Below are 13,875 nucleotides of genomic sequence, written 5' to 3'. Positions count from 1 at the left end.
TACATCCCCTCATTGCGATGTGATGCTGGTTTAAAGTGTGATAGGACCAGTAACTCTGAGGAGGAGAGAATCGATCATTCAGAAAGAGAATAAGGAAAATAGTTTGGAAAGACCGAGGAGAACAAAAATGAAGAACAAGTTCATGTTTGTTTATTTATTATTATCACAAGTAGACTCACATTAACACTGAAATGCATTTACTGTGAAAATCCCCTCGTTGCCACATTCTGGCGCCTGTTTGGATACACAGAGAGAATTCAGCATGGCTAATGCACCTAATCAGCATGTCTTTCGTGCTGTGAGAGGAAACTGGAGCACCCGGAGAACCTGCAGAATCATACAGACAGTGACACAGGGTGGGAATCGAATCTGGGTCCCTGGTGTGTGAGACAGCAGTGCTAATCACTGTGTCACTTTTTCTGGCACAGATTGATAAATTTAACTCTATTTTATCAAAAATGAATCTAGATGCCAAATTTGTATAAATGGATTACTCAAACACAGGCAATTGAATGCAGCAAATTCCTTTTCAGTGTGTTAATGTTCCATCCAATCATGTTAATAAATTATTTCACACACTTTCTCATCCCTGAACCAATGATTTACATTTTATGATGAGTGACCAGCTATAAAATACATGGTCACTTAATTCATTATAAACATCGATGCAGGAAACCTTCCAACTAATTTATCGCATTGGACATGCAACATTGAGCTGTAGAAGCCAGGAGGATCTCAAATTCATACATCATCCCTGTCTCTGTAACTTGTTGTTGATGATGCTAGGATTCAGTAAGACACTGGACAATTCTTATATCAATAGATTATCTTGTTTCAGCACCTTGCCTTGTTCAATACATCGCTGAAGTACCCCTAGTACTCCTGCGCACTACGTCTGTCTTAAGGGAGGCTGACTTATTTTATACCAAATTATATACGTTTTGTTTCACGGTCTACTGGAGAATAGTAATAGTAATAGGTGATTTGGCTCTCGCACCTGTCACACCAGGACTGGATTGAAACTATTATCATAGAATCATATGAGGAATGGCTGAGGACTCTAGGTCTGTACTCCTTGAAGTTTAGAAGGATGAGTGGGGATCTTATTGAAACTTACAGGATACTGCGAGGTCTGGATAGAGTGGACATGGAGAAGATGTTTCCACTAGTAGGAAAAACTAGGACCAGAGAGCACAAGCTCAAGATATAGGGACAATACTTTAAAACAGAGATGAGGAGGAATTCTTCAGCCAGAGAGTGGTGAATCTGAGGAACTCTTTGCCACAGAAGGCTGTGGAGGCCAGGTCTTTGAATGTCTTTAAGATAGAGATAGATAGATTCTTGATTAATAAGGGAAGGGGTTATGTGGAAATGGCAGGAGAATGGGGATGATAAAAATATCAGCCATGATTGAATGGCGGAGAAGACTTGATGGGCCAAGTGACCTAATTCTGCTCCTTTGTCTTATTGTCTTATGGAAAATCCTTATCAGTGTCACACAATTCATCCCATTGGCCTAGACTGGATTCAAACCTAGATTTTGGGGGTGAAGGAGAATTATTCTTTATTATTCACTATAATTCCCAGAATCTTTGGTTTCTGTTTCTATGAGAAAACATTTGGGGAACTTTTTTCCTCTCTTTTTAAAACATGCTTGTTTTCTTGCCATTTATTTCCTCCCCTTCCCTACCTGCAAACTTTGTGCCCTTTGCCCGTCTTATCTAATTGATAATTATTGGTATGGCTTTTGCTTAGTTAATTCAGTACAGGCCACATGTTCCAGCTGGGGCCCTCCTGAACGTGGCTTATTTATTTCAAACACATCAAAACTATCGTTTCATCATCCGTAACTAAAGTAACCCAAGACTTGTCAGTTCCCTTTATGTGCACAGCTTCAGCTTGGTTCAGCAAATAATTCTTCATTGAAATGGCTACCTGGAGCTATGATCCTTTGCTGTATTTTTTCAGGAAGTAACGCTGCTTGCCAGCCTCCACTCACAAGTAGCCAGAGAAATACCGCCACTGAAGAAATTTGTCTCTACTTCATCAGAAATCACTGCAGCTTTAAAGGTATCTGTAAAATTACTCAAACTTTGCCATGAATGGTGACATTCTGTGAAGCAGTTTCACTGGTTAATTTTTCCCCTTGTCATGGCATGTGTTTTTACTCATTTATTTTGTACTCTTGCTGAACTTATCCTATATTTCCTTCACAGCAAGCAGCTCCAGCTAAGAAGACAGTTTCATAAAGTGGAGACACAATAAAGTTCAGTAGATTCCCTCATAAATCCTGGAGCCTGCAGCACACTGATGTGAAGTAGAGTTGTTTCCTCTGGGTCTAGTGTATCTTTCTTGATTCAGATTCAGTCATAAAGAACAGTGATGCATTTCATTCCCTGTACTTACCTATCTTCCCCTCCCCCCCCACAACCCCATTAGCAAAGATTGACGAAAAATGACATTGTAAATTGGCAAATGTTCAAAATCACATGGAAGTACAGTTGTTTGCCTATTGTCTATTGGCTTTGGAACTGATCCTGCAGTATGAATGAAACAGTATCTACCAACCGGACAGTCCTTGAGTATAATATAAAACCAGTTCTGTAACCAGAAGAGGGCCCAAAACAGTACACTTAAAATAAGGCAAATTGAAGACTGATGTCTCCATTGATGGAGAAGATGTCCCGAGAGGATTAGTGCTCAATAGCAGTTGACCTACGGTTATTAGTTGCAATCTACAAAGGACGATATAGACATCTCTCACCAGTAGAGAGAAACACATTAGTTATATAGCTTATACCACCCCACATCAAGCCTGGGACAAGATAAGCCTCCATGAACTATTAGGTATTGATTGGATGGATTATCAGAGGCTTTTTCCCAGGGCTGAAATGGTTGCTATGAGAGGTGATGGGGAGTAGGTACAGAAGAGATGTCAGGGGTAAGTTTTTCACTCAGAGGGTGACGGGTGAGTGGAATCGGCTGCCGTCGGTGGTGGTGGAGACAAATTCAATAGGGTCTTTTAAGAGATTTCTGAATGAGTACATGGGACTTAATAGGATTGAGGGTTATAGGTAAGTCTAGTAGGTAGCAATATGATCAGCGCAACTTGTGGGCTGAAGGGCCTGTTTGTGCTGTTGTTTTTCTATGTTCTATGTTCTATTACAGTCAGCATGGGAATTGAATCAATGCTGCTGGCATTCTTCTGCACCATACTGTAGCCAACTGAATTAACTGACCCCCACATGGTTATAGGTGGTACAAACAATATTGAATTGATAATTGAATTTGGCTGTTAAATTGCCATGTGGAGTGAGATGAATGAAGTGTGGTGCAGTTGCAAACTCATTCCTGCGTAAGCTAATGTCAAATCTATGCATTACAAATCTAATATCTGAATGCAGTTAATACAGATAAGGAAATCAAACATTATGCATGAACATTAATGGGCAACATGATGACACAATGGTTAGCACTGCTGCCTCAGAGCACCAGGAATCCAGGTTCAATTCTGCCTTCCGTCTATGTGGAGTTTGCACATTTTCCCTGTGTTTGCATGGGTTTCATCCAGGTGCTCCAGTTTCCTCCCACAGTTTATAGATGTGCTGGTTAGGTTGATTGGCTATGCTAAATTGACCCTAGTATCAGGGGGATTAGCAAATTAGTAAATACATGGGGTTACGGGAAAAGCGCCTGGGTGGGATTGTGGTCGGTGCTGACTCGATGGGCCGAATGGCCTCCTTCTGCTCTGTAGGGATTGTATCATATTGTATCAGATGTTATTCATCAATGCTTTTGGTTAACTCCAGACTTGATTATTCTAATGCACCCTTTCCACATGAGATTTATGCATCACCCCTGTGCTTGCTGCCCTACAATGAATTCTGGTTAAACCATGCCTCGATTACAAAGTTCTCATTCTTGTTTTCAAAGCCCTCCATGGCTTGGCCCCACCATATTTCTGTAATCTGCTTTAGCCCTACAACAGTGTGAGATAACTTGCTCCTCTAATGCAAGCCTTTTGAGTGTCCCCAATTTTAATCCCTGGGCCCCAGATCTTTGGAATTCACCGTACTTCAGGAGAGTTTGGAAGGAATTGTCCACACTCAGGAACTAAGAAACCCTCTTATCCTCCTTTTCAAAATAAAACATCATATCATGGAGAGTAGGGAAGGGATTGGGATTTAAGTAGTTCTCTCTCACTCTGTCTATAACAATGTTATTTAGTCTATTGGGTTCTGAAGTACACAAAATGACAGCAGGTTTAAAAAAATCTGGAACCTATTTGAATGTGTATCCTTTGGTTTAATTCCCTGAGCTAACCAGTTTTGTTTTCACATGCTAAACTCAAGATCACAAGTTAACATGGAGAAGGAAAGCCATGCAATCAATTTTAATTATCTCTCTGGGGAAATCCTGAGCTCCCCCCTGCTACCACACACACACACACACACACTCACACACCCTTGTGTCATGCAGTTATTCACTCTATAGTTTCAGGACTTTTCTTTAAGTGGCAGCTTTCCCTCTCAGAGATGATGTTTGTGCCCTGATCATCAACACTGTGTTAAGGATAATCTGGTGTAGCTCAGGAACCCCACTCTGGCATGGCAGTCTCTGCCTCATTCACTGCAGAGGAAGATATTGGATTGAGAAAGTGCGCAATTCACTGAACTCTGCTTTCTCTAAACCCTCTATTCAGCCAGCAGAGCTTTTCCTTCTAAATAGTCAGCCTCCAAAGACTAATAACCCCATTCATATTTTATATTTTTACAGACAAGTGCATTCGGATTCACTTCAGTCTTCCCTATAGGTGGCAGGTGTGCAAGGGAACATGGCAGGATTTCCCAAACATGGAAGAGATTGAAATGGAATTCTGTGACCCAAACAATATCACCAGGTATCTCCCTAATGTCAGAAATATTTGTAATATATACAAATACAATACATCATATTGCAGTGTTTATGGGCTGAAGAACGAAATTAATGAAATTACAGAGCACAGTAAATCACCCGCTCTTCTAATTTTAATTTTAAGGTAATTCCAAATCCTCTTTAAAATTATTTGAACGGTCTTATGATTGGAGTCTGCTCTCTAGGATATTGGAGCCTGTTGACTGGAGTATCGGAGTCTGCTGTCTGGGATATCGGTGTCTGCTCTCTGGGGTATCGGTGTCTGCTCTCTGGGGTATCAGTGTCTGCTCTCTGGGTATCATTGTCTGCTCTCTGGGGTATCGGTGTCTGCTCTCTGGGGTATCAGTGTCTGCTCTCTGGGTATCAATGTCTGCTCTCTGGGGTATCGGTGTCTGCTCTCTGGGGTATCGGTGTCTGCTCTCTGGGGTATCAGTGTCTGCTCTCTGGGTATCATTGTCTGCTCTCTGGGATATCGGTGTCTGCTCTCTGGGGTAACAGTGTCTGCTCTCTGGGTATCATTGTCTGCTCTCTGGGGTATCGGTGTCTGCTCTCTGGGATATCAGTGTCTGCTCTCTGGGGTATCGGTGTCTGCTCTCTGGGGTATCAATGTCTGCTCTCTGGGGTATCGGTGTCTGCTCTCTGGGGTATCGGTGTCTGCTCTCTGGGGTATCGGTGTCTGCTCTCTGGGGTATCAGTGTCTGCTCTCTGGGTATCAATGTCTGCTCTCTGGGGTATTAGTGTCTGCTCTCTGGGTATCATTGTCTGCTCTCTGGGATATCGGTGTCTGCTCTCTGGGGTAACAGTGTCTGCTCTCTGGGTATCATTGTCTGCTCTCTGGGGTATCGGTGTCTGCTCTCTGGGATATCAGTGTCTGCTCTCTGGGTATCAGTGTCTGCTCTCTGGGATATCGGTGTCTGCTCTCTGGGTATCAGTGTCTGTTCTCTGGGGTATCAGTGTCTGCTCTCTGGGGTATTAGTGTCTGCTCTCTGGGTATCGTTGTCTGCTCTCTGGGTATCATTGTCTGCTCTCTGGGGTATTAGTGTCTGCTCTCTGGGTATCGTTGTCTGCTCTCTGGTTTTCAGTGTCTGCTGTCTGGGGTAACAGTGTCTGCTCTCTGGGTATCGTTGTTTGCTCTCTGGGGTATCGGTGTCTGCTCTCTGGGGTATCGGTGTCTGCTCTCTGGGGTATCAGTGTCTGCTCTCTGGGGTATCGGAGTCTGCTCTCTGGGAAATCGGTGTCTGCTCTCTGGGGTATCAGTGTCTGCTCTCTGGGATATCGGTGTCTGCTCTCTGGGGTATCAGTGTCTGCTCTCTGGGGTACTGGAGTCTGCTCTCTGGGGTATCGGTGTCTGCTCCCTGGGGTATCAGTGTCTGCTCTCTGGGATATCAGTGTCTGCTCTCTGGGGTATCGGTGTCTGCTCTCTGGGGTATCAATGTCTGCTCTCTGGGGTATCGGAGTCTGCTCTCTGGGAAATCGGTGTCTGCTCTCTGGGGTATCAGTGTCTGCTCTCTGGGATATCGGTGTCTGCTCTCTGGGGTATCAGTGTCTGCTCTCTGGGGTACTGGAGTCTGCTCTCTGGGGTATCGGTGTCTGCTCCCTGGGGTATCAGTGTCTGCTCTCTGGGATATCAGTGTCTGCTCTCTGGGGTATCAGTGTCTGCTCTCTGGGGTATTGGAGTCTGCTCTCTGGGGTATCAGTGTCTGCTCTCTGGGGTATTAGTGTCTGCTCTCTGGGTATCAGTGTCTGCTCTCTGGGATATTGGAGTCTGCTCTCTGGGGTATCAGAGTCTGCTCTCTGGGATATAGGTGTCTATTCTCTGGGATATCGGAGTCTGTTGTCTGGGATATCGGAGTCTGCTCTCTGGGGTTTCGGAGTCTGCTCTCTGGGGTATCGGTGTCTGCTCTCTGGGATATCGGAGTCTGCTCTCTGGGGTAACGGTGTCTGCTCTCTGGGGTATGGGTGTCTGCTGTCTGGGATATTGGTATCTGCTCTCTGGGGTATCGGCATCTCCTCTCTGGTGTATCGGAGTCTGCTGTCTGGGGTATCGGCGTCTGCTCTCTGGGGTATCGGCATCTCCTCTCTGGGGCATTGGAGTCTGCCGTCTGGGGTATAGGTGTCTGCTCTCTGGGGTATCAGAGTCTGCTGTCTGGGGTATAGGTGTCTGCTCTCTGGGGTATCGGAGTCTACTGTCTGGGGTATTGGTGTCTGCTCTCTGGGGTATCGGCATCTCCTCTCTGGGGTATTAGAGTCTGCTGTTTGAGGTATCGGTGTCTGCTCTCTGGAGTATTGGCCTCTCCCAATGGCCAAGCGCTGAGCTGAGAGTGACTCTCGAACATGTCAGGTATCTCTGATACCCCAAAGGGCAGACAGTGATGCCCCAGAGAGCAGACAGCGATATCCAAAAGAGCAGTGTCCTACATCCCAAAGAACAGACTGTCTTAACACATAGGGCAGACTCTTTGACCATTGTCCCACCAACAATGAACACGGTGACCCCCCCACTGTGAGGTAAGCTAGTGACACCTGACAGCTGCCCTCCTTTTTCACCGAACCACCCTTGCGCTGCTCAGTTGCCTCGGTCTTCTTGGGCTCCCTAGTGCTCAGTGGAGACAGTGGAGCTGACCTCCTACCTCCCTCTCAGAGGTCATGATGCCTGGTTCCCATTGTTGAAGAACTAAATTGATTCGTGCCAGCGTGACATCACAGCTGGTGGGTGGGGAAGATTCGTTGAGGGTGGAAGATGTGATGTTAACCCCACTAAGTATAATGATAATGATTTAACTTTGTGCATATCAGGTTTGCGCCTTCTTGGGCGTGAACCTGATCACATCATTGGAGAGGGGCTGAGAAGATTGTGATCAGAAATCTCGCTGGTGCAGATCCCGACTTTGGCCTCCCACAAGATTAAGCAGCCATTATGGGATTTACACCTGGGACTAATGGGGTCATTAGATTGAGCCCTGTGCATTTTTAGAAATCAGTTTCACCCAATTCAACCTACAAACTTCAATGATTTAGCTAATATCTCACAGTGAGCTAGTATTAGTGTAATGCATTGATGCACAAAAAGGCAGGTTAAGAAGCTATCTTCTGGAAAGGAATTATTGTCACACGGTATTTGGATAAATACTGAAATGTTGGTTTTGGTTTAATTTTAATGATTAAAAAGACCTATAAGTAAATTATATAATGGAGAAAAGACTACTCTGCCAATTCTTATGTAATTCAGAGACAATTGATCCTATTATTGACTCCACCCAAAGTTTAAGTCCCTGAATGTTCCATATATTCACTGAACGTGAAACAGCAATCTAAGAAATCTTTAGAAAAGCTAGTTTTTTCTATAATTCAATCTCATGCCTAGTTTCCTCCACAGATATCATTCCCTTACATCAGGAACACAGGAAAAATGAACATGGGATATTTGATCATCTTCATTGGTATTTCTTCCTGTACCTAGCAGTTCTTTCACAGATTCCTGGCTGCACAAGAATCTCTTGCTGAGATTACTGTTCCACAGATCCATTACTCTGTCAGGGAAAATACATTCTAATTTCTAGGCTAAGTATAGAATTAATATTAAAATCTATGTCCATCAATTCTGTGTCCAACAGTGCACCTATATTTGTCAACGTCTGCCAATATATTAGTGATCTGAATGGTATTTCTTCAAGTTCTCCTCTCCAAATTGTTTTATCAGCTCGGGACCTACTCCCGTTAACTTTGAGACAATGATGTGTGGGTCTCACCAGGTGAGGCGTCTCTCCACTGCAGCCTCAGTTACTAAACCTCCACACTACATCCTGACCACTGAATGGCTGTGGTACATGAAGGATATGTTTGGAAAGTGGACTCAGTATGAAAATCAAGTAAGTTTCATGTTCTTTTTCCTTCCTGGGATCTTGGCCAACAAAGAGCAATCCTTGGAATTCTGTAAAATGAATCAACAGCCTTAATCCGTGCAAATTGTAAATATGGGGTTAATCTGCTCGGTTAGAATGCTGACATTGCATCAAGAATAAACACCTTTAGGTGAGGAGTGAAGAAAACTGGAGAGAGAGAGAGAAAATAAATATTGTTTTAAAATGTTTTTAGGAGTAATGGAGTTCCCTTTGATGATCTGATCAATATTTGTTCCACAAGTAAGATCACAAAACAGATTATCTGATCATTACCACATTGCTTTGTGGTTGTGCTTGCTGTGTGCAAGATGGCTGCCACATTTCCTACATTTCCAACAATGATTACACTTCAAAAGTAATTCATTGGCTGTGAAACATTTTGAGACATTTGGTGGTCATGAAAAGTGCTATATAAATGAAAGCTATTTTTATCTTTAAGAAAATGTCTGATGCAATTTGAAGCCTTTTAAAGCTTCTTTTCAATAATGAAGTGCAGAAGAATGGATAATTTATGTTTCCTTTGTTACCATTCCCGTAATAAAAATAAACAATCAATCTTCCAGTTATTAGCTGAAGGAATGACCTGACAAGATGTTGTAGCAGGAAATCCGTTGCTTAAATAACATTATTTTCTTTTTGTAGGCAACTGTACTTTAACTATGGAAAGTGATATTCCTCTTGTAAACTTATCATCCATCTTCCTCCCCATGTCTTTTTAGCAAACAGTCCACACTTACTCTCAGTTTCACCTTGGTTCCTGTATACTGTTTTGCTGAGTAGTAACTTCAAGTGACTGCTTCCAGGCACCTCCCTATTCTTTTAGAGAATTATTTAAATCCACCAGTGACAGTAATGTCTATTCCAATGATTTTCATGCCAGGATGAATCTCCTGGAATCCTCAGATGACTGCAAGATGTGTCTTTTCGACTAGACACTGTCTCCTCCCAGCATCCGGTTTTGATTGTTTCTGTGTGCTGACCATCCAAAACCTCTGCTGTCTGCCTGTAGGGAAGCTTCCATAGCCTTCAGCTTCTTTTAATTATATGCATGCTCAAACAATATTCCTTTTTTCCTTCCAATATGCATGACCTCGCATTTTTTATTCAATTCCAGCAGCTGCTTCGTACCCATTCCACTATCCTGTATATATTCTTCTGAAATCTTTTACAGTACTTTTCACTTTTTCTTTGCATATAGCTTGCTTTTCCCATCCCAAAGCAAGGTGAAATCACTTTGAGTGCTCAATTTTACTGGTGCAGCAAATGTTTGTCTTGTAAATAATCTGTGATATACATATATAGCAGGAAATCCATTACTTAAAGCTATTATTTTACTGTAGCATTGTGCTGCAGTGCCTCACTTATAGACCTGTGCTATAGTCTGCTGCCCGCTCACTTGGCAGTATGCAACCACTTACAAGAGTTTGTAGAGAAAGGCAGGCCTCACTGAATCCTCAGAACTAGATGTTCATAGGCAGCAGGCCAGGACAGCAGTGGACCATGCAATGGGTTGGAAGTTTGCTAACGGTTCCTTCCTACTGGGCCAACTTTTACAACAAAACAATCTATCAGCTCCACATGTAAGTGTTCACAGGTTAAAGATTAACCAATTGTTCATGTACCCTTGCCAGGTTCTTCAAGAAACTTCTTCCAAATCCTCCAGCATCAAGATGGGGCAGAGGCAAGCCTTTTATTGATCCTGAGTTTGAGTGCATCTGCTTCTGTTCCCAACAATGTTCTTGCTGCAAATTGCACCTTCTTGCTGACACAAGAGGTGGAGACCTCAATTCTAGCCTGCCCTCAACTCTCCACCATGAAAATAGTGATTGTTAGTCAGGAGGCAGGATTGCATCATCAGGAAAACTTCTGATTCCTACCTCCAAGATGAAAATCCAGCCCCTTGTGCCTGAGATCAAATCATCTATCTATGATCATGTCTCAAGGAGTAGAGCTGCATCCATCCTCTGAAATATGTTGGCTGGCAGCATGTAGAGGGAAGCCTGTGTCACCAGAACTCAACCTTTTCAACTATTGAGAGCATCAGGATTTTCAGAAACCAGAAAATTAAGTCAACAAGCACCAGGCTTCTTCACAGATCGCAATTCTAAACCCCTCATTCAATCCATCAATTTGTGCTCTCTCCAGAGGTGTGTCTGGTTGTTTCTTGAACCCATTTATATGTCTGCTTCCATGGCTGCTCCTACTAACTTGTGTTACTGTCTACAACCCAGTGTGTAAAAAGGGCTCTGTCTGGCTTCCTTTCTTATTCTTATCATCCTATGGTTTAGCTTGCATCCACAGATATTTAAACCTTTTACCATTGAGGGCAATTACCACAGATCATCTTTGTCAATTCCCTCCCATACTTGAAACCATCATCATTATCCGTTATTGGCTTGCTTCACCTTCTTTCATAACTTAAAAGTTTAGACACCAGAGTTGCCCAAGTTTGCCCACTTCTCTATCCTTTCAAAAGCAAAAGTACTAATTGGTATGTTGTTAAGATTTGCTTTGTGGAAGAATACAACTTCATAAGTCTAATCATCAAGTTGGCATCTTTGACAGGATCAAGTGCATGTTACATCCACAGACCTAGAGAATGTCTATTTGGCCAATAACAATGCTGAAGTGAATATTGGAGAATTCAATGAAATATTAAGCTTTAAAGGTATCGTCAGTTCGTGTAACATTTTCAAATATTATGTGAAACAATCTGTATTTTTGAATTTCACGGTAACTGTACAGGAATAAATTGGGATACTTTTCAGCTCTGTATGTTCTAGTATGCAATGGAGAGAATTATAATACCTCAAGATCAGGGGGTGGGGTAATACAGGACAGGAATAGGCCATGTAACCACAAGGGTCTGTTCAGAAATTCAGTGAGATTATGTCTGATCTGAAAGCTGTCTTCATGGATCATCCTTGAGTATTAGTTTCTTAATTTAGCTCCCAGTTTTTGCTGCTCTCCTAAACTGGGCCTCTTCTCTGCTCTTCCCTATTTGTTGGTCGATTACTTGTTTACCATCACCTGAATTGTCAGTCACATCCATATCTTACACAAAAGAACCAACAGATTTTTTAAAGATTTTATTTTCAGATCTTAAAAGGAAAGTAAAGAATTGAAGATGTTTGTTCTTCTGACCATCCATAGATAAGACAAGTCATGTGAAGGAGTTCATAAATATAGAAAGAGTAACAGGTGTACAAGATTATGAAGGGCATGGACAGAGTGGATAAGGAGAAGTTGTTCCCCTGAGTTGAAGGGTCAGTCACAAGGGGACATAGGTTCAGGGTGAGAGACAGAAGGTTTAGAGGGGATGTGAGGAAAAACATTTTTACCCAGAGGGTGGTGACGGCCTGAATGTGCTGCCTGGAGGGTGGTCTCATATCCTTTAAAAAGTACCTGGGTGAGCACTTGGCACACTATAACATTCAAGGCTATGGGCTAAGTGCTGGTAAATTAGACTAGGTGGGAGGTCAGGTGTTTTTCACATGTTGGGACAAACTTAATGGGCTGAAGGGCCTCCTCTGCACTATTTAATTCTATGATTCTACGTTTGTTTGATCTTCACTCCAGAGTAATCCAAATTAAAGCACTATAAGATAAAAGGGCCCTTAATTTCCTCTTCAGTGTTTGATAATCTGAGGATTATTTAATATTTATTTGGCACTTACACAGTTCTGGGTGGAAACAGAAGTCCTCGCTTCAGTTGTCTTATGTGCTAAAGGCGATTGTGGGAAGGGGTGGCACCATTGGGTGCCATTGTGTTAGGCTGTCAGCTGTAGAAGAGAGATGTCAGTGTTTTATATGTAGACCTCGTTCCATTCCAACCCCAAATGTACTCATACGGGTGTACTTAAGCCCTGAAGAAAGTCACATACATTAGCATCACCTCCTCAAGAATGATCCCTGGTTCTTTAAAGTAAATCAGCTGTTCTTGCACCTCCTCCAGTTGCCACCTTCAACACACTAGTTTCCATCAAAATGAATTGTTCCTCTAGTTTAGTGTAGCAGCAACAGTTGCACCTCAGAAACCCTATTGATTTGTGCTGCAAAAACATATAATTAATATATTGTGGGATGGTATTGAGTATATCAGAGTAGAAGTTTTTAGAAAACTTTTTTCAAATCATATGGACACTGTTTCAAAGCTAGATCTTTATTTTGTTTGTTTGCCAGTTCACCACATTTCAAATACTATTGTTTTCCTCCTCAGAAATGATTCAGAAAGAAAAATTTTCTGGAATTGCAAGTGAAGTTCGGAGACGGCCAAAATTTATCTCTAAAGAAGATGTGGAGAATAAAGTAAAGAGGTAACTGAAAACACAATTAACCCTTAAGGTTAGCAAGAATTTTTTATTGTTCGTCCTTTGCTTCACCTTCTGCTTTCTTGGTAAGTTGTAATGTTCTCTGGGGTGATTAATGGAATGCTTTCTAGCTCAGGTAGGTATTGGAAGCAGAGTTAAAACTAACCTAAAGTTTATTTTGCACTCTCTCAGCATTGTGTCCTGATCTCATGTTTCCCAGCTTTCCCTGTTATCTTCCCTGTTTTCCCAGGAATATACCAATACAAGCAAAGTTCTTGTACATTAGTCCTTCCCAAACTTTTTCCCAATGTGATCTCATTGATGATGGTTTAGTTCTTGACCGGGGGTGATGGGGAATAGTATTTGAGATTTGAGTGTGGGTTGACAAAATGACATGTAACAGTATCCTGAATTTTAAACGTATAGGATTCTTATTATAAATGTAATAGAAGCCTTGTTATAAATATGCTAGGACCCTGGTTATTAATAACATAGGACTCTGGTTAATGTAATAGGATCCACATTATTGATGCAATTGGTCATGATTATTAAATAAGTGATTATTAATATATTTAGGCTCTGATTATTAGCGTAATAGCATCCTGAAAATTAATCTTATGATCATAACCATTGATTCAATTGGCTAAATGACTTCAATGTAGTAAGAACCTGATTATTGCTGGGAAAAGAGACGTGCTGGAATACTACCGCCCTGCCCACCATAGAATTGGAGAGGGACAGGGGTGGAC

At 42.2% G+C, this 13,875-nt stretch overlaps 1 protein-coding gene across 2 annotated transcripts in view; it reads left to right on the top strand.

The window, feature by feature from the left end:
• LOC145344131 (protein mono-ADP-ribosyltransferase PARP12-like) overlaps positions 1-13,875 on the top strand; it is a 69,342-nt gene that overhangs the window by 24,113 nt on the left and 31,354 nt on the right. For both annotated transcript variants that reach the window (XM_080191003.1, XM_080191001.1), the window contains exons 4-8: positions 1,969-2,070; positions 4,777-4,900; positions 8,615-8,783; positions 11,382-11,484; positions 13,036-13,132. In XM_080191003.1, coding sequence (XP_080047129.1) covers positions 1,969-2,070; positions 4,777-4,900; positions 8,615-8,783; positions 11,382-11,484; positions 13,036-13,132 — 595 coding nt within the window. The remainder of the gene's footprint in view (positions 1-1,968; positions 2,071-4,776; positions 4,901-8,614; positions 8,784-11,381; positions 11,485-13,035; positions 13,133-13,875) is intronic.

Source organism: Carcharhinus amblyrhynchos, chromosome 6, assembly GCF_965287045.1.
Source record: "Carcharhinus amblyrhynchos chromosome 6, sCarAmb.v2.hapA, whole genome shotgun sequence".
Lineage (NCBI taxonomy): Eukaryota > Metazoa > Chordata > Chondrichthyes > Carcharhiniformes > Carcharhinidae > Carcharhinus > Carcharhinus amblyrhynchos.
The sequence above is the reverse complement of the archived record's forward strand: the minus strand, read 5'-3'. Positions and strand labels throughout refer to the sequence as shown.